Source organism: Anas platyrhynchos, chromosome 11, assembly GCF_047663525.1.
Source record: "Anas platyrhynchos isolate ZD024472 breed Pekin duck chromosome 11, IASCAAS_PekinDuck_T2T, whole genome shotgun sequence".
NCBI classification, from domain to species: Eukaryota; Metazoa; Chordata; class Aves; order Anseriformes; family Anatidae; genus Anas; species Anas platyrhynchos.
The window spans coordinates 11,691,605-11,710,978 of NC_092597.1; the positions used below are offsets into that span (position 1 = coordinate 11,691,605).

The 19,374-nt window shown below is 48.5% G+C and overlaps 2 protein-coding genes across 9 annotated transcripts in view; one reads left to right on the forward strand and one right to left on the reverse strand.

The window, feature by feature from the left end:
* Nucleotides 1–1,979: 1,979 nt before the first annotated feature.
* Nucleotides 1,980–4,723, forward strand: ISL2 (ISL LIM homeobox 2). The gene is made up of 6 exons (XM_027465610.3): nucleotides 1,980–2,167; nucleotides 3,088–3,277; nucleotides 3,376–3,632; nucleotides 3,751–4,034; nucleotides 4,129–4,299; nucleotides 4,379–4,723. The coding sequence occupies exons 1-6, from the start codon at nucleotides 2,110–2,112 to the stop codon at nucleotides 4,493–4,495; spliced, it is 1,077 nt and encodes a 358-aa protein (XP_027321411.1). The 5' UTR covers nucleotides 1,980–2,109; the 3' UTR covers nucleotides 4,496–4,723.
* A 1,887-nt stretch (nucleotides 4,724–6,610) lies between these two features.
* The window catches only part of SCAPER (S-phase cyclin A associated protein in the ER), a 159,653-nt gene continuing 146,889 nt past the window's right edge, over nucleotides 6,611–19,374 (reverse strand). For 6 of the 8 annotated variants that reach the window (XM_072043465.1, XM_027465593.3, XM_027465591.3 and 3 more), the window contains 3 exons: nucleotides 11,408–11,599; nucleotides 8,715–8,766; nucleotides 6,611–7,037 (listed from right to left, as the gene is read on the reverse strand). In XM_072043465.1, the coding sequence (XP_071899566.1) occupies nucleotides 6,943–7,037; nucleotides 8,715–8,766; nucleotides 11,408–11,599 (339 nt within the window). In that variant the 3' untranslated portion in view covers nucleotides 6,611–6,942. Of the gene's footprint in view, nucleotides 7,038–8,714; nucleotides 8,767–11,407; nucleotides 11,600–13,423; nucleotides 15,488–18,895; nucleotides 19,168–19,374 lie in introns of those variants that run through there. The other 2 variants (XM_072043467.1, XM_027465599.3) reach the window with 2 other exon arrangements.

A 19,374-nucleotide genomic window follows, 5' to 3' on the forward strand; every position in this document is an offset into this window, starting at 1 on the left:
AAGCAACCTGAAGGCGGTTTTCCGGAGGTCCCTCCTGACCCGAACTGTTCGATGGTTTTATGATGCGCTTTCCCTCAGCGTCCCCAAAACGATCCGACAATTGACCTCTTTGTAAAATGGGGTTGCAACGAAATGGTTTTACGCCTCTTGGCATCACCAGGAGTCACTTCAAAGTTTGCCGTATAGCACCTACGGGGCGGTTCAGGGCTTTCAGCATTTCCCCGGCAAGTCATTTTTCAGGGTTTTCGACGGCACTGCCTGCCCGGTTCCTACCCGCCCGGGCACACACCAAGTCCTGCCCCACCGTACCTGCCTGCTGCCAGCGCTCGGCTCTGTGCTCACAGCGCTGAGCCTGCGGCACAGCTCTGCCCGGGGTCAGAAGCGTTTGGCTGGCTGCTGCTGCTGAGCTGGAGGGAGGTTTGGGAGGGCAGGAGGACCCTGCCCTCGAGTGGGAAAAGGGGTGATGCAACACGCGGCATCCCTGCCAAGCTGCTGTGTTCTTAGACGTGTCTCGTTCTCCTATCACCCTGACGCTTTATTTTTGCATTTTATTGTTAGCACACGCAGATCCTGACTCACTCAGGACTCGGTGCGTTCTACCCCGGCTGAGGACACCCTCGTGCACCCCCTTCTCCGTGGGAGGTGCGGGCACAGGCAGGACTGCAGGGCTGTCACCTGTCCCTGGGGGTAACCCCGCTCCGAAGAGCCGGCGGCACATTTCCTTTGCGCCCCTCACCTCGCAGCTCCGCTCTGCTGCCGGCCACCGAGCCACAATGCCGGCAGCGGCCGGACCGCGAGCCCCGACGTGTGCTCGCCCGGCCGTGCGGGTGTGGGCGCTGCAGCCCCCCGGTGCCGTGCATCGCCCCGCGGCCGCTGCGATCCCCTGGCGGTGCGTGCCCCTGCTGGGGCGGGCACCACGAACACGTTCTCCCGCTCAGCTCCTGCTCAGTCGTAACCACTTTGCTTTCAGCACCTCCGGGAGGTCCCAAAGGTGCAGCGGGGGCTGCAGCCAGCTGGGGAGCGTGGGTCAAGCAGACAAACCCATCGGTTTGGCTATCGCAACCCTCCTCTCCCCTTTCCGAGCTCCCGGCGTCTCGTACCGACAGGGCGTCTGGCTCAGAAACAAGTGCTTCAGCCGAAAGCCCACCCTGCCCCTCCGCTCGGAGCAGAGCGAGCACAGCCTGCCCTGCCCGGGTCACATTCACAGCCACCACGCTGCCCTACACCCGCCCGATGCGCGGCTCGGACGGAGGAGGTGGCTGCACGGAGGGGAGGGACGGGGCCGAGCCCCCAGGACAGCAGCGGTCGCGATCCCGGCACGGCCGAGCTTTTATCAAGCTCTCGAGCTGCTCCCGGCAATGCGCCGTGAAGTCTCGGGGAATTTAAAGCCGAGCCAAAGGCCGCCGAGGCGCTCTGCCCATTTCGCTGCTAATGCACAGGAAGCCCGTGGAGACCGGGGGCGGGGGGGTTGCAGCGGGGAGGACAGAAAGCAAAGGGGAGAGCCGGGGCTGCAGGGGCGCCGCGGCGTCAGGTGCAGCGCCGCACCCCCGCTTGGCCGCTAGTCCCGGCCCGCCGGGCGGCTGCCGCCGGGACCCGACGGCGGAACTCGGGGCGGCCCCTGGGGCACCTGCGGGACGGGGCAGCAGCGGGGCCGGGGGCACGGGGCTGGGACGGCGCCGAGCGCTCCGGGACGGGGCGGCCGGCACGGGGCGGCCGGGAGCTGGGCTGCCTCGCCGGGGGGGCTGCGCTGCGCTGCCGCCGAGTGCCGGGTGCCCGGGGGGGACCGGGCGGTACCGGGCGGTACCGGGGGGCACCGGGGTGCCGGGGGGTGCCCGCGGTGCCCGCGCCCCGCCGCGCGCCCATTGTTCGCCGCGGCCAATCCGCGCGCGCCCTCCCCGCGGCCGCCAATCGCCTGCGGGGGCCGCGCGGTGAGGTCAGCGCCGCCCCCCCCTTGCCCCCCCCCAGCCGGTGCGCGCTGACATCACGGCGCGGCCCGGCGGGGCGGGCCCGGGGGGGCGGGCGCGGCCCCCGCCCCGCGGGCAGTGGAGCAGCGGCGGCGCCGTCCCGCAGCCGTCCCGCATCGCGCCCCGCGCGCACGGGGCCGCCCGCATGGTGGACGTCCTCCTGCCGCGGCCGCTCCCGGGCGCCATGGGGGAGCCCTCCAAGAGTAAGTGCGCGCCGGGCCGGCCGGGCCCCCGGTGCCGCCGTCGGGGCGGTGACAGCACCGGGCACGGCTGCGGGGCTCCGAGCCTCGGCCCGGGCGCCGCCGGTGCCGCCGCTCCCCGCGTGCCCCGCGCTGCCCGGCCCCGCGGCGCCGGCTCGTAGCGGGCTGCTCCTGCTCCTGCTCCTGCTCCTGCTCCTGCCCGCAGCCCGCGCCCTGCCCGCCCCGCGCCGCGCTGCCGGTCGCTGCCCCCGTCCCTTCCGCGCCGCCGCTCGCCTCTCTCTCTTTCCGTGTTTCGGTTTTCTTTTTTTTATTTCTCTTTCCGTTTTTCTTTCTTCCTTTCTCTTTCTGTTCTTCTGGTTTTGTTTGCTGCTATTTCTCCGTCTGTCTGATATCTTGTCTCTTTCCGTTTTCGTTTGTCCACGTTCCTGTTTCACCTCTCTCTGTTTTGTTTTTGATTTTCCATTGGGTTGGTTTCCCTTTCTGTCTTTCCGTTATCTTTTATTTTATTTCTTCTTTTCTTTCCTTCATTTTTTTCCTTCCTTTTCTTTCCTTCTCTTTCTTTCCTTCATTCTTTCTTTCCTTCCTTCTTTTTTCTTTTGTTTCTTTCTTTTTCTTTCTTTCCTTTTTTCTTCCGTTTTTGTTTTACACTTTCCCTGCCGTTATTTCCCATTCCGAGGTAACACTTTTATTTCTCTTCCCGCGGTCCTTTCCCTCCCTCGAGTTTCTCCTTTAATTTCTCGCTCCTTCTCCCTCCGCTTTCGGCTTTCCTTCCGTCCTTCCCTTTCCCTGGCCACGCTTCTCCTTCGCCTTTCCTTCCTTTCCCCTGCCCACATTTCTCCTCCTTTCCCCCCGTTTCGTGCCCCCGTTCCCGGCGCCCCGCCGCGCTCCGCGCCGTGCTGACCGTGACCCGCTCGCTCCGGCAGGGCGGCCGGGGCTGGCCCTGTGCGCGGGCTGCGGGGGCCGCATCCAGGACCCGTTCCTGCTGCGGGTGTCGCCGGACCTGGAGTGGCACGTCGCCTGCCTCAAGTGCGCCGAGTGCGGGCAGCCGCTGGACGAGACCTGCACGTGCTTCCTGCGCGACGGCAAGGCCTACTGCAAGCGGGACTACAGCAGGTGACCGGCGTGCCGCAACGAAACCGACCCCAAAAAAGCCCCGCGCCACCCCTCCCTACCCCCCCAGCCCCGCGCTCCCTGACGGCGCCTCCCCGCAGGCTCTTCGGCATCAAGTGCGCGCAGTGCCGGGCGGCCTTCAGCAGCAGCGACCTGGTGATGCGCGCCCGCGACCACGTCTACCACCTCGAGTGCTTCCGCTGCGCCGCCTGCGGCCGCCAGCTGCTGCCCGGGGACCAGTTCTGCCTGCGGGAGCGCGACCTGCTCTGCCGCGCCGACCACGGGCCGCCCCCCGACGGCGCCGCCGCCGCCCGCGGGCCGCGCAGCCCCGCGCTGCCGCCGGCCGCGCACCTCGCAGGTACCGGCCCCCGGAGGGCCGCCGCGGCTCGGGGAGGGCGGCGGGGGACAATGGGAGGGGGGCGGCGGGGAGCGGCGGCGGCGGGGCTGACGGTGCGCGCTCTCCCCGCCCGCCGCAGAGCCGGTGCCCGGGCGGCCGCCGGCCCCGCGGCCGCCGGCGCACAAGGCGGCGGAGAAGACGACCCGCGTGAGGACGGTGCTGAACGAGAAGCAGCTGCACACGCTGCGGACCTGCTACGCCGCCAACCCGCGCCCCGACGCCCTGATGAAGGAGCAGCTGGTGGAGATGACGGGGCTCAGCCCGCGCGTCATCCGCGTCTGGTTCCAGAACAAGCGCTGCAAGGACAAGAAGAAGTCCATCCTCATGAAGCAGCTGCAGCAGCAGCAGCACGGCGACAAGACGGTGAGCGGAGGGAGCGGGGCGGGCGGGAGGGCGCGCGTTGGGGGGGGGGCCGGGCCGCCCGGCGCCGCGCTGAAGCCCCCCGGCGTGCCCGCAGAGCCTGCAGGGCCTCACCGGGACGCCGCTGGTGGCCGGCAGCCCCATCCGGCACGAGAGCGCCGTGCAGGGCAGCGCCGTGGAGGTGCAGACCTACCAGCCGCCCTGGAAGGCGCTCAGCGACTTCGCCCTGCAGAGCGACCTGGAGCAGCCCGCCGCCTTCCAGCAGCTGGTGAGCCCCGGGCGCCGCGGCGGGGGGACGTGGGGGCGGCCGCGGGGCTCACCGCACCGCCGCTGCCCCCCCGCCCCAGGTCTCCTTTTCCGAGTCCGGCTCCTTGGGCACGTCCTCCGGCAGCGACGTGACCTCGCTGTCCTCCCAGCTCCCCGACACCCCCAACAGCATGGTGCCCAGCCCGGCCGAGACGTGAGGCCGCCCGGCCGCCCGCCGCCGCCGCGGGACTTCCGCATGCCTGCGCTCCCTGCATGAGACACCCGGCCCCGGGCCGCTCCCAGAGCGCCGGACAAACGCCTTTGTTTTTTAATTATTCTTATTTAAAAACAAACAAAAAAAATACCTTACTGACGGCCAAAAAGCACCGGGATTCTCGCTGCCTTCGCCAGACCGGAGAGAGAGCCCCCGCCCCGGTTATTTCGTTGCTCGGGGGTTTCGCCCCGCGGATTTCGATGTTTCCTTCCCCCGAAGAAACGCGCCTTTCCCCCGCTGGAGCCCGGCGCGCCGAGAGGCTGCCTCGCCCGCCGCTGGCGCTGGGGACGGCTTCTCTTCCCTGGCTGGAAGGGAAACGAGCAGAAAGGCGAGCATCAGCCGAGAGAACGAGCGGGGAGAGGCTCCCCCGGCGCACGCCTTCCCGCGGCCGCGGAGCCGGCCCGGCGCCCCCTCCGCAGCCGCTGCCCGGCCTCATCTCACGCCGCTGCCTCGCCCGGGGTCGCTGGAGAACGGGACCCGGGACCGAGCCTTTGTAACGGGGCCCCCGGTACTAGTGGTGTTAAGTTATCGGTGGACGGAGGATGGATTGTTTGAGCCTTTAACGAACAAAAGTAAGTTATTGCTATTTATTGTCAGTCAGCGGTTGAATAGTGGGATTAAATATTTTGGACTTAATAAAAAAAAAAAAGTAAAAAGAAAAAAGGATTGAAACGAAAATAAGGGACGGGAGGGCGGCGGCGGGGCCCCGGCCCCGGGAGCGGGCGGGCGGCGGGGCGGGGAGGGCCGGGCGGGGTCCGTCGCAGCCCCCAGCCCCCGGCCCCGCAGCCCCCAGCCCGGTTTTGCCGTCGCGGCCTCTCCCCCCCCGCCGGGGCCGCGTGTTCACGGCTTGGAGGCGGAGCGCCGCTTCCCCGTTCGGGCAGCCCCGGGGCCGCGCCCGCACCTGCCGCGGAGCCGGGCCGCATCGCCTCCCGCCGGGGCTGCCCCGGGGCCGTCCCGGGGCTCGGCGGCCCCTCGCACACCCTCGTTCTCCCCGCCCAGCCGCGGCCGGCGGCCCCTTACCGGCCTCTGCCGCCACCCGCCCGCGGCCCCGGCTCCCTCCCCGCTCCCCGCTCCCCGCTCCCCGCAGGGCGGCCCCGCGCTGCCCCCCGCGTCCCCAGCGCCCGGCGGCTGGGCGGGCGCCGCTGCCCCGCGTCCCCTCTCCCCGCACCCCCCTCACGGCCCCTGCGGCCGCTCCGCGGCTGCCGTCGGGGCTCGCGGAGCGCCCGAGCGGCCCGGGCCGCCCCGGTCTCTGCGGGTCCGCGGCTCCCCCCGCGGCAGGGCCCCCGCCTTCGTTACCTGCGGCCCGCTGGGCGCTGCCGGGTGGAGCCGCGGCCGGGCCGGGTTTCGGCTCCCGAGAACGATCCGCCGGGCCCCGTCCCGCTCCTCCGTGGGCGCGGGGCCGCCCTCACACCGTGCCCGCGGCCCCGGCCCCCTCAGCCCGCGGCTCCCGGGCGGGTCGGGTCCCCAGCGCCGCCGCCTCAGGTGCGGGCCGGAGGCGGGGGGAGGGGGGGCGCCGGCGCGGGGCTGCGAAGCGGGGACAGCGCCCGCTGAGGGCGGCCCGGAGCGCGGCGAGCTCGGCACGGCCCCGGCGGCGCCTCCCTGACGGGCCCCGGCAGCGGCGGCCGCGGCTCTGGGGCCGGGCCGGGCCGGGCCGCGCTGAGGGGGCGGCTGGGGCCGGGCCGCGGGGCCCTGCGCGGGAAGGGCGCGAGGCGCGAGAAGAAAGCGCTGAGGCGGGCGGCAGGGCCGAGGGTTTAATGGGGGGGGTGCTGGGGAAGGGCGCCGGCAGAACATCACAACGTTTAAAACAGCGTTATTAAAGGCTTCCCGAAACGTTAGAAACGCGCACGGTTTACAAAATCCGTATTATGCGGGGCGTATCAGCAAAACATTACAAACGGAGGTTCCTCAGAGCCAGTTCTGAGAAATGCTTTAGACGTCTAGGTAACTGGAAGGACATCTTACCCGCCTCGCTTGGCTGCTTTTTTCCCCTCTCCGAGCCTTGTGCTGCTTATCGTAATTCAAACACACCAACATTTGTAATGCAGAAGTCACTCCATAGTCAGAATAAGTTATTTTATTACAAGACATATAGAACATATTTCCTCTATTGGCAATCTTGGTTCTGCAGTGCAAGTACCACCACATCACAAGGTAGAAAGTACCCAAACCATGACATAGATCCATGAATGAAACAAACTCAAATTATCAAAATTACGAAACAGAACTTGAAAGTATCTACAGTACTTATGATATAAATAGTGCAAATTATATATATCTACAGCATAAGTATTTAGAGTATCAAAAATTTTTCGGAATAGCCTTTTAAAGAAGGTAGTCAGCATGAACCAGTCAGTATTACAATGCCGGGGACCTTAAAAACAAATACACCACTTATTTTTTCAAGAAGAACTGTCGAGCTTCTTCCCAGGACTGCCGGGGGAATCTGTTGGACAGCTCAAGATAATCTTGAGAATTGAAAAATTTTTCTGTTGAAGACAGAACATAAAATCACCAAGTTATTCCCTCTCTAGATAAGATGGCAATAAAACAAGAATAATGAACACGCAGCCAATTCGAGATACTTCAAGTCATTTGCTCCCCCTCCCCCTAACAAAAACTTCTCACATCATGGAGTAACGCTAATGCAGAGCTACAGGCATCGAGGCTGGGCTTTGAAAATGTGGGCACGGGGGCCTGATGAGCAGAGGTGCAGGTTTTTAATTTACTGGGTCGGGCTCTCCGCGGCAGGCACTGCGGCATTATGTATGGCTCTACATACTGCGTGTTCCCAGACCCGTGGGGACCCGCTCAGCCGTGCTTGTGCTGGCACAGCCTGGCTCGGCTCAGCAGCCCCCTGCTCGACAAAGCGCTGCGGAGAAGCTGTGCTCCCCGATTCCCCCAAAGCTCGCAGCAAGATGGCAAGCGCAGCTTGTACTCCTGCAAGCACTGCTGGTGACGTGAATGGACTACACATGCGTGCGAAGGTTTGCAGGATCTGACCCCGCCAGCAGCGTGTTGCAGTGCAGCACTGAACAATGGAGAACTTTCAAATTCTTTTCAGAGCAGTGTTACTGTTCCCATTTTTATTTTTTATTCTTTTTTTGGGAGGGGGAAACAACACTGTCTGTCCTTCACATTAAAGTGATATAATAGATAAAAATAATCTTGCTCATACTGCTATTATTAACTCAGCTTTTTGCAACAGGGGAATGTTTAGAAATTACACTTTCATGTCACCACATAGTCATCTTTGTTTAAAAGTTCATTCAGTTTGAATAATGAAAATAAAAAAGCAGTTTTCCACTTGGATTTTAGATATTTCTTCAGCAGATTCTCATGCAAATGCAATCCTGGAAAGTTTGTTTTGCAGACACTGCACGAGGCTGCTTCAAACTAGAAGGTATAATGTTGACAGTAAAATCACCATGTTTATGTTAATTTTAAATTTTGTAATTTATTTTTAAACACAAAGCTTATGTTTTAGACCTAGAACTGCTTATCTTCTGCCAAGCATTCAGCAATACAGTGGTGAACTTCTGCTTGCTATTAGGGAGAAACAACTGTCCAAGCGACATACTTTACGCAAAACGCGGGTGACTCAAGATGATTTTCCCATCAATGTACTTGAATTTCACATTTGTTCAACAAGTAAGAGCTGTCTTAGCTGAGAATCTTTCAAATGGTTAGTCTAAAATGGTTAACTGCATTTTTACACAATACTTGGAACAGAGGAAAAGCTGCAATTCTTCTGCAAACTGACAAACTTTACAGGATAATTACAGGACAGTATTTTACTAATTTTTGGCTCCTCTGGTGTATTGGTATGGCTCCACGGCTTCTGTAACCTAAAACTTTTGAAGGTAGTCTTTGTGACAGCTAATTAAATGTGTGCACGTACAGGATCACATTTTAGGACAGAATACCACACAGCATTTAATAAAGATTAACAGCCTGAATTCCTGATACTGTGAATAGCAGACTGGAAGCCACACACGTTTTAGTCAAATTTCAAGCTAGGGAGCCTTTCCCAAAACTGTAAAATCATTCTGCTGTATTCCTTTCATGGTGAGGCAGATTGAAAAAATATCTCAGTCACAGTAAAATGTATTATCTACATATTTTGTAGCCTAATTGCTACTATGTTACTTTTCATGGATACCTACCCCTCTGATGAGATAACTGATTATCCATTTGGCCTGAACTCTGTGCAAAGTCCTATGAAAAAAAAAACAAAAAACAATCAGGTATTCAGATCTTGCATCTGAGGAAATAGAACAACTTTGTAAGCATTCACAGCCACCCAAAAATACTAATACATTATGAAAACTGTAAATTATCTGTAAATTAACAAACTGTCTTGTTTGCTACACATCATAACAGAGAACTGCTAATAATTAAATTCTATAATATACAGTGGAGTTCATAACTTTTTTTTTTAATGATACTTTAATACACATCACAGAAAAACAGCTTTTCAGTATCTTCTTTGGAAATAATTATCATGACTTTTTAATTTAAGACAATTGATATAGCTATATTTCTTTAAAACAAGTAGTGTTTTAGACTTGCACTACAGAGCCCAAACACATGCTTACAAAATTGTTGAATGATCCCAGTTTGATTGGTTGTGCTTCCCGGTGACCCAGGAGCCTGAGATCCCGATTCCCTGACAGTAAGTGAAGTTTCTCCAAGGATTAACTCCAGGCAATACTGCGCTCGCTGCTCCTACTGGGCAGGAGGCTGCGTCCTCCAGAGTCGGCAAGGACACCGACTTCGCTCTGAACCAAGCAGGATTATGCAGCTCAGCTGCCCCAGTTCGGAGGGGGTTTTGAGGAGCAGATCTCAGAGTTTAAGCTCTCCCTGAGTAGAGGTGGTTTATTTGACAGGAGATACAATTTAGCACATCATAGATACTTCTAAATATGTATTTTTAAAAAGTATTTCAGCCCATCTAGAAACAGAAATAACAAAGAAAGGATGATGCAACCTTCGGCGGGAGGATGGAAATAGATCTGTTGGCCAGGAGGCTTAACGTGGATAGCTGCAAAATCCAGCAATCATTTTCCTTTGATTTACGCTGCACACATTTAACACACTGTATTTAAGTGTTATATTCGTACACACGACCAAACTTTTACGTAAACGGGACTTCTTTTTGCATTCCCTGGCACAGGAAGAATCTCATTTTCTAGTCACAGGGAAACATTTTACAGACTTTACCAAAACTTCCACTGAAGCAAAAGAGAGATTTGCTTGACAAACTGCAGCGGGTTGAAATAAAAGTGCAGGGGCAAGGCTCTTCTGTGTGTACGGGGATTTGAGCATTCCTTGGTTCCTTTCAGAATCGTTCTTTATGTGTGTGTGTGTGTGTTCAACATTTGGGATGAGATTTTAAAAAGAGTAAAATATTGAGGTATCAGCGAAGCCAGCAAAAACTTGACAGTGTAGAGCCCACGAGGATCTTCTGTATTTTAAGGCAACTCTTCTAAAAGCCTGAAGGAATAGCACGGGGACTTGGCATCTGAGATATAAATACTCCTCTAATTAGAAATCGAATGAATAACACTGACCCTTGCAAATATACTTACATTTTGCTGAAGCTACTGGGGATTTAAATGCCACTATTAGACTAAAGGAATCAAGGTAAATAGCCTTAATTATTTGATGGGGGACACTATTCCCTACTTTTTTTTTTTTTTTTTTTTAAATTGGAACACAAATCAAGCTTGCTGCATTTACTGATAATGCTTATTTTTTGCTACTGCACCTTCTAGAGTGAAATCTGTAGTTTCCATATTAAAATGTTTCAATATAAAAGAGTCAAAGATGAATTACAACTTTGTATTTAAACAGAAGTTCATTAAAATATGGCCAATTCTTCTAATGCTAAGTTATGAAGTTTTCGTTGTCATTTTTAATTTGATATGCAATTATTTTAGTATTGTAAGAAGAAAAAGTAGTCCCACTCAGAAGCTTGATAAGTCAGTTACAACTTAGTTAAGCTAAGACTTTTAGTAAACATTTAGTTCTTATGCCCTCTCCCCCAAATCTGTGTAGCCTACCCTTTGACTAGCTGTAAAGCATTAGGAACGAGTTGGAGCAACATTTCCGTATCAACAACAGTAACTCTCAGGTGACTGATAGAGAGTCCTAAAAGCATATTATTCTGTAATAGCAAAGTGTTTATGAAAACAGCATTTATTCATTTGAAGATAGATGGTAAAATGTATGGAAAGCATGAGGCACACGTGAAAGCTGATAAATAAAGCACAGCATATAAATTTACACAAAGAGAACAAACTCGCTGTAAATCCTTATTCAAAACAGTATTTGTAATGACCTCAGTGGCTTACTGTCAAAAATAAAGATTGCAAGATTAGACCGGTAACATATGTTCTGTGTATTTTCTGCATAAAATATATACACTTCTGTTCAGTTCTCCCTGTAAATCTGATGTACACAGTATACAACTGTACATTTATATATAAACAGATTAACATACAGATTTCAGATATGCTGTATGTGCAGCCCTTTTAAAAAAAAAAAAGTATTTTAAAAGAATTGTCTGGTAACAGTATGATCTACACCAAATCTTCTTTTCACATCCAGTAACTTTAATGACAACAGGATGCTGCAGGCGATAGGGAGAACCCAAACTAAACGGTAACCTTTCAGTGTTTTAAGATGTCTCAAGTACAGGCATCATCTGTGGTTTGAAAAGAGCTGCACAGAATCTTAAAGTACTTCAATGCTGTTTACTTGTTTTACCTAAGGCAAGCGATTTCTATACACACAGCAAAGGTGAGAAAAATGGCTGCAGTCTTCCTGTACACACTGCTCTTACTGGCATAGCTACCTGAATGAACGTGGCGAGTAACACACAGCTCATCTCCTGCTCCAGGATGATCTTGTTCTGGGAGTTATTGTAACAAGCAGCTATTAGTGAAGGGAAGAGCACTTTGATTAAACGAGGATCACTGAAATACTGGAAAGGCAACTGGCATAGCTTCTGCAGCACTGTGGGGTGACGGCCAGATTGTACAATGATCTGAAAACACAAACGTAACAAAATTAGAACACGTAGCCTATCTGGTCTTCTCTTCCTGTTAATCATCAAGAGTGTTGAAGTCATGCTAAAAATATGAGCATGGCTGAGAAGAAAACATTTTAGTAAATACTAAAAATAAATCTTAGAACATTTAGTCCAACTAACTTCTGTTTTAGTGTGCAAATATTATTTTTATTGCAGGGGAACACAAAGAAAATAAGGCTGTGAAACTGCTTTTGCCTGTATCACCAAAAAAGACAGTAAAAATAAGAACTGGATTAATCTGAGTATTACAATACTTTTGTTTAAGACAAAGAATTAAAGCAAAGGCACTGTTCTAAGTTTAGGACTACAAAAAAAAACACCCACAAAAACAAAGATAGAAACAACTGCTGCCATTTAAACACAGTAAGCATATCTTTATTGGAAAAAAAATAAAATATGAAGAGCGAGATCACCAGGACCATAAAAGCCTGATGAAGCTTGCTCATCCTTTACTGGAGTGCTCTCTGGCAATCACAGAGGACTCTGTTTCATCATAGATGTCTGCTACGCATTCTCAGGCACAGAAAAGAAAAGGTGATTGTAAGCTGCACAGCAATGAGTTTCAGTAGAGACTCCAAAAGATCCTCCCATCTGTATTTCTTATCTCAGTTTCTATCAGTGCCATTGACTCTAAAAGGAGAATTGTTTAGATAAATGGGACTGTTGTCATGAAGCAGGCTAAGTTTACAACTGTGTACATCTGGAAAAATAAGGCAATGCTATACTGGTCTCTTGCAAAGGAACCTTTCCAATTTACTTGATATTTTTATAAAGTCTTTGTGATAAACTAACAAAAATTCAAAATCAGATCTGTTCCAAGCAACCTCGATTAGACAATTATAATATGAAAGAGCTGTTTGACCCAAAGTTGGCTTTTCAGCATAGGAGGAAGCTCCTATAGGGCTGAACACTGTAAAACTTAGGGTCATGACTGTAAATTGTACTTGGAAAAACACAATTTTACAGGTACACACCCAGACAAGACTGCATTGAAATTAAAACCAGAAGGACAGAAAGAAGCAGTTGAGACCACAGGAACATAAATTACAGGGATTTACAAGTTTTCAAAGCACTTTTAACAATACCTTAAGAACACACTCTGAGTTGATAATGCATTTCAGTTTAAAAACAAGATCAACAAAGTAATAGTTTGCATTTTTTCAGTTCACCAGCCTAAAAGGCACTGAAAACCTTTCAAAATACTGGCAGAATTGTCTTAATGCCCTTAAAGCCAGGAGGAATTTTTAAGAGACAGACAAATACGTGACAATTAAGTATACAGTGCTCTTTTGAGGAAAATATCTAGCCCACCACGAAAGCATTTGGATGATGCTGAACTTAGCTGTTGGCTACCACGCTTTGTGCTTACTGCTGGAATTGTAAATTAATCACACTGGGTATGATCTAACTCTAGGCTTTTCTATGGCAAATCCTACAGTCAGAAAAGTACTTTGAATCAGTCGTAACCGTACTAACGTAACTACAATTGGTATTTGTACAGGACAGAGTGAGAGAACTCCACTTCTTTTTAATGGCCACTGGACCTGAGGAATAGACCCAGAAAAAGCAGTTTTGAGGACTTTTAATTTTTCATTTCGCACTTCACTTCCCTTACCTGTTCTAGAAATGCCATGGATAATTAGCGAACTCTTCTCAAATGAACAGTGCAGACACCCAAACAGCGCTCACAGAATTACTATTTCATTATCTTTTTTTAAAAAAAAAACTTTTTTTTTTTTTTTTAACTAAGATGTTATCAACATTAAAGATAGGGAAGTTATACACAAGAGCTGCTGATTATTTTAATCTGGTATTTATCACACATGGAATCAATTAAATGAGTTCAGCTCATTGTACTAATGCAGCTACACTAAACCTGATACACTGCATTATGTAGCCTGAAAAAAATCATGAAATAACTTACCCCTCACTGGAAAAAATTCCCAAGCAAATAAACCTCTAAGAGCATATTCCTCGTTTCACTGTCGAGTGGCAGAGAAAGTGAAGTCCAGCACTTAACTGAGCAGATGAACATTAAAGAAAACATATGAAAACCTTGTCTATGAATTTTTTACGTTGGAAAAAGTATTTTTTTTTTTTTTTAAACAGTCACTTCCTTCTCTTTGCTGGACAATTCTAGAGAGTTTTGCAGACCTGGAATACTCTTCTCATAAAATCCTCTCACATGAGATACAAACCCCTTACTGCAAGGCTGTGCAGGAATTCCTGTCACATACTAGAATTAGCTTTTCTCGTTGCTCTCGCTCCAGCCTGAAAGTCAGATATGCCTGTCAAACGTAACAAGATCTTAATTAAATCACTGCATTTCTGTACAGCCAAGCACTTAAGCACCTGCTTAACTCCAGATATGTGCCTAGGTCCCATTAATATTTGCTTGTGGTCTTTTTCCGAATTGTCTACCAAATTAGTAAAAGCTACTCTACTGTTATTCAGAGCAGTTCATTCAAATTGCTGTTTTCTGTATTTTACTTAAAGTGTTGCCTACTATTAATTTCAAGATATTCGTATCGCCTCATTAGTTTTGCCTGTGCTTTGCTTAAAGAAATTGCAAAGACGATGAACTTGCTTAGCCTAGGTTGGTTTTGACCCAACACAGTAAACATTGGAAAAACCTTATGAAGACAGAAGCTACATGCAGGTAAGACAAACTGCAATTATGTTTGTGAAATACTATTTCATGACGAATTAATAAAGTTTTTCTTGCTGCTACCTGCCAAACTGAAGACCATCTCCGGTATGTTTCAGCAGCGGAAGTGGAGCCCAGCAGACGATGAGGAGATGTGAGTAACAGACAGCACATGAGCAAGCACTGGCCAGTGGCACACTCTGCTCTCCACGTAAAAGCATGTCCAAAACGAGAAGTTAGAGCATCTCAGGTCCCTTACTGTGCCAGACAGGCAGCCTTTCCACCGCGTAAGTGACAGTTAGGAAGGGCTGTACACAATGCATGCCACTCTAATACTTGATATTGTTTACTTTCAAGCTTCGCTAAGAGCCATGTTTAGGAACAGCGATCTCCACGCTGGGTCTCTGTCTGAATCTCCAGGTTCCAGCTCACATGCTGTGTTACAGAGCCGCGCTAGCTGACTGTCCAGCACAATGACTGATGTGATGACCTGGGGGAACTTTTTACCGAGCAACACCTCTCAGGGTTGCCTATCTGTTATCTTCTGTCACTCCCACCGGTTAAAGCCTCCCGCAGGCCCCACTAATGTACTTCATCTCCAATAGCCAGAGGCACTCGCCTCTTCCCTACCCCACCCAGCAAGCCCTGCTCCCGTGTGCCTCTCGAATGCAATAACCATCCCCATCCACTGAAGCTTACCACTTAGGAAAGAATGATTCCTGTTGTCTTAAGGTGGAATCCATTTTTTTCTCAAGTTTATTTGGGCCAATATTCACTATATAGTATATTGCTTACACATTGCTGCAATTCTTCTAGCTGTGAAAGTCTGAAGCAGTATAAAAGTCAGTCTTTCAAAACAGGCTACAATGACAAAAGCCAGCAATATGCCACACAGCACTTGAGCAATAAAAAAAGGACAATCAATCAAAAAAATTAAAAGCTCCTTGTAGTATTGGAACAGCAATAAAGTTGTGAGGGGAACTCATCATTTTGCTAGGAGATAAGGCTTCTCCTGCTGCTGAAGCAGTGTTTCTGGCTACACAGTCCAGGTGACTGCTAGAAGTCTTTTCCGTCCTGGATCATGCAATTCTTCTTTGTATGCCCGCTGGGACAGCTCCAGCACCTTTCTTTTCCGTTTTCTTTTCCGGCACCTTGCAAAGCAGATCTTCACAGGACTGAAGACCTTTGCTAGGGACCTAATAAATGCACAAGCATGAACCTAAATAATGTAGGTTCAATTTCCTCTGAATAGCTTAGGCAATGTACAGCTCTTCCCTTTCTCTGAGAAGCTCGCGAGACCCAAAAGGAGCTTTCTATGGATCCTGGAGCAATGAGAATCTGGAAGCTGTGACTCCCTTCCTTGCTCGCAAGGGCAGGGAGATAACCACTTGCATACGCAGGGGAAGTCTTTGCATGAGAACTACCAAGAGAAAGACATTTTGGTGAACACCTCATAATTCTTCTTACATACTGTATGCAATATATAAAACATCTGTCTTGGATTCAATCTTTCCCTATATACCTTTTATCATGAAAAAAAATACTTACATGCCTATGCATAAACTTTTGCCAAAGCTATGCAGTAAAATATTCATAGCTAACAGAATCCTGCTTTTTTGATTGATACACGTCAGCAGCTACATGTCATAATAAATAAGAAGTCAAATCTTACCAACTCAATGGCTAATTTTACAAAAAGAAAAAAATAAACCAAGAAACCTCTAGTCTTTGGAACCACACTAGGGTAGCTGAGTTTATAAACATCTTACAAGTAATAAACAGAATTTTCATTGAGAAATCTGATGTGTCAGTCAGAAAGCTGAGGGATGGGTGCATGTAAAATACTGAAAAAACATTACCCAAATTGAGGTGAACTGGTGATTCATATATTCTTTAAGAACTCTAATATCCTGATTTGACTCATAAGTGAAGATGCTTGTGGCTTGGTTTTCAAGAACTAGTTTAATCAAAATGTTTTTTGAAGATTTACATTTTTTTTTAACCCATGAGGAAGTATTGCTGCTGACAATCCAAATGTTTGTTTCCAAGTTGTAACTTCATACTTTCTACATGACAAGCATTTGAAAAAAAAAAAAAAAAGGAAAAAAGAAACTAACTGAATTATTTAAAATTTGCCAGCAACGCTTCAGAGATTTAGAGAAGATTAAGATCACAGATTGTTTTTAAGAGCTTCTATGCACACACACATTAAATATTATCAGATATTTTGCTACAAGGAACAACAGAAAAAAGAAGGTTCAGTCTTACAAAACGATCTTTTTTACTCCTTCTGTAACGCTCAAGGCCAGTCCAGGATTACTAGAGAGTGGAAGTGGTGATTTTCAGAGCAATATTTAGTTTAGTTCGACTGACGGATTTAGGTTTTCTTGTTTCACTTGGACATTTGCAGCTCTGGAAAAGCACCACTCATGTCATTTATTTCTGTCCATACACACCATAAAAACACAGGAATTATCTTTCAAAAAAGTGTAATTAATTTTCTGGTCAGGAGGAACAGAAAGCCTGCAGCAAGCTTTTTGTCTATGCAACGGCGAAACAAAGAACGGAGAAGCAAGTATTCAGTTGATTCAGAAAGCCAGGTTCTCAAGGAACTAAACTGTGCTAGAGCAGACAAACATCATATTGTGAAATTATTATTATTTACCGAGGACTGTATATACCTCTGAAAAGCTGCAAGACATCAATAATTGTACTAGTGAGCAGCATGTCTAAAATTTGTAAGAGTTTTTGCCATTTATTGTTTCCTCAAAGGTTGCTGGCATTTTTCAGTATTTTTTTTTCAGCATTAGAAGTTGTAGCTCTTGCATCAAATGTAAAGTGAGATGAAATTATCACAGCAACGTGTAATTGGAAACAGGAGAACTGGCTTGAATCTTAAAGTTAAGTATAAAATTTCCTGAAGTGATGGCTTCCTCAGCTCTTGCAGAGAAAACACTCCTAATGAAGAACTGTATTCCATAGTCTCTTAGTAACAAATAACAGTCACTGTCACTGCAAGCTTTTTTTTTTTTTTTTTTTTTTTTAAATGAAGCAAAGCATTAAAATGTCCACTTTGACTGTGGTCTTCTGCTGTAACCTATTTCAGGTTCAGACACAATATTCTCCGAACAATGTGGACTACAAGGCTAATGGTTCTCTAAGGGGCACCCCCTGGCACTTCCACAATCTTGCATGACCTACAGTTCTCAACTTGGACATGGCCATTGTAAACACTTGGCTCTTAAAACTGTACTGTTGGTATGGGAACTATTAATGTTTCTTTTCTATTTATAATTTCTATCAAAGTCAGTTCTAATTGGCACAAACAACTAATCGCTTTATTGAACAAGAGCTGAAATGTTGTGCATCGACTCTGTAACTACAGAGAATACATCAAACGGTTAAATGCTTTTGTTTGATGTCAGGTTATTTATAACTTTGTAAAAGAAATAAGTCTTTATATTAGTAGCCCAGAGTTTCTCTTCAAAGTTAGATCTGCATTATTTCTTTGCTTCTATATAAACAGATCCCATACTGCTAGTATTTAATCAGCGGAATATGTCACCACTTAGGCTCTTCTTCTGTTTTAAGGTCAAGCTCTTTTCTTTCCATTTTGCAAACTCTGCTATTGGCAAGGCTCTGAGCAAAGAATGTTCTAAACTCCTTCTAACATTTATCAGGAACCAGAGCGCCATTTCTACGCAAAACCAATGTTCCAAAATGCTACATTCAAATTTAAAAATAAGAATTTGGTCTATTTGAAATATTTCAGTGTTTATTTTCTTAACAGCACACACAAGCTTTCCGAGAGAAGTTGGGCAGATAACAGAGTTCAGAAATAGCATTTGTCTTCCTATAAACCACATTATGAGTGGTGTCCTTTCAGAGCTAGCTCTATGGTTTAAGAGCACAGTGCTTTGTGGTGCTCTGGGCATGCATAAGAGAAGAAAAAAATATCCGAGCAGTTTTTGTAGAATCATCCAAAGTTCTTTAAACATGCAGATAGGATAACAGCAAATATAAGTACAGTGATATGTTTAAAAATGTAAAAATGTCTATCAACAGTGACACTAGTGAGAAACTGAGATGAAGAAGTTCTTGGTGTGAAACTCTTGAAAAAAATGTCACTCAAAATGATAACCAACAAGGTACCTTAGATAAAAGAACAAAGATTATAGAGATTAAATTCATCAATAAATAAATTTAAAATATCAGCTTGACTAAAAGATGAGAAGAGAATGGAAATGATTCCAATAATTTCTGAGGCTACCTGTGAACTCAGCACATGCCCAGGCTACAGGATAAACTGGTTACCTAACAGCCAAACCAGGAAGAGTAGTAAGGAAGAGCTTTACTTTAAAAACAATGGAATTTTAGCATTTAACATAATGACAATAAAATAAACATTTAAACACGTGAGGTTGTTCTCATGCTTAATGTCAAGCACATACTTAAATATCTTGTTAAATTCAAGGGTAACATTACTTTCTAGAAAAAGTTAAGCTTTATAGCTTCCAAAATAATGTAATGGTGGATTTACATGTTTAAGTGTTGGAATAATTATTTATTTATTTTTATCAGAGAAGAATATTATTATATATCAAATGTATTGTGAAATACATGTATAAGCTTAAAAAAAAAAAATCTACCATGTCTCAGTTCCTTAAGTATGGTTCTGAACACTGAAACGATCAGAACTGGACCTTGCAGCCCTGCATTATTTTTCCAAGAATCATCTTCTCATTTAGATAAGATCTTCAACTTTAAGGATGCACCACTTGGAACTTCAAGCTAGTGTTCTAGGCATGACCCTCTACTCATTTAGAGGTGGAACTCCAACTCCACTGATGAAAATGAAGAATTCTTGATTTGAAGCCTAGAGAGGGAACAGGACCTCAGTCAAAAGAAGTTCAAACTGACTATTGGAAGAGGTTTCTGCAATGATCCTTGAAAACAGATCTAGCTGGGTCAAAAAGGTGCGAGTAAATAAATTACTACAGTTTAAAACACAAAAAAATACTTTGTTTCTCTCAGAGCATTCTCTCTTTTCAAAACCAACCAAAAATCTACTTGCAAATAAGCT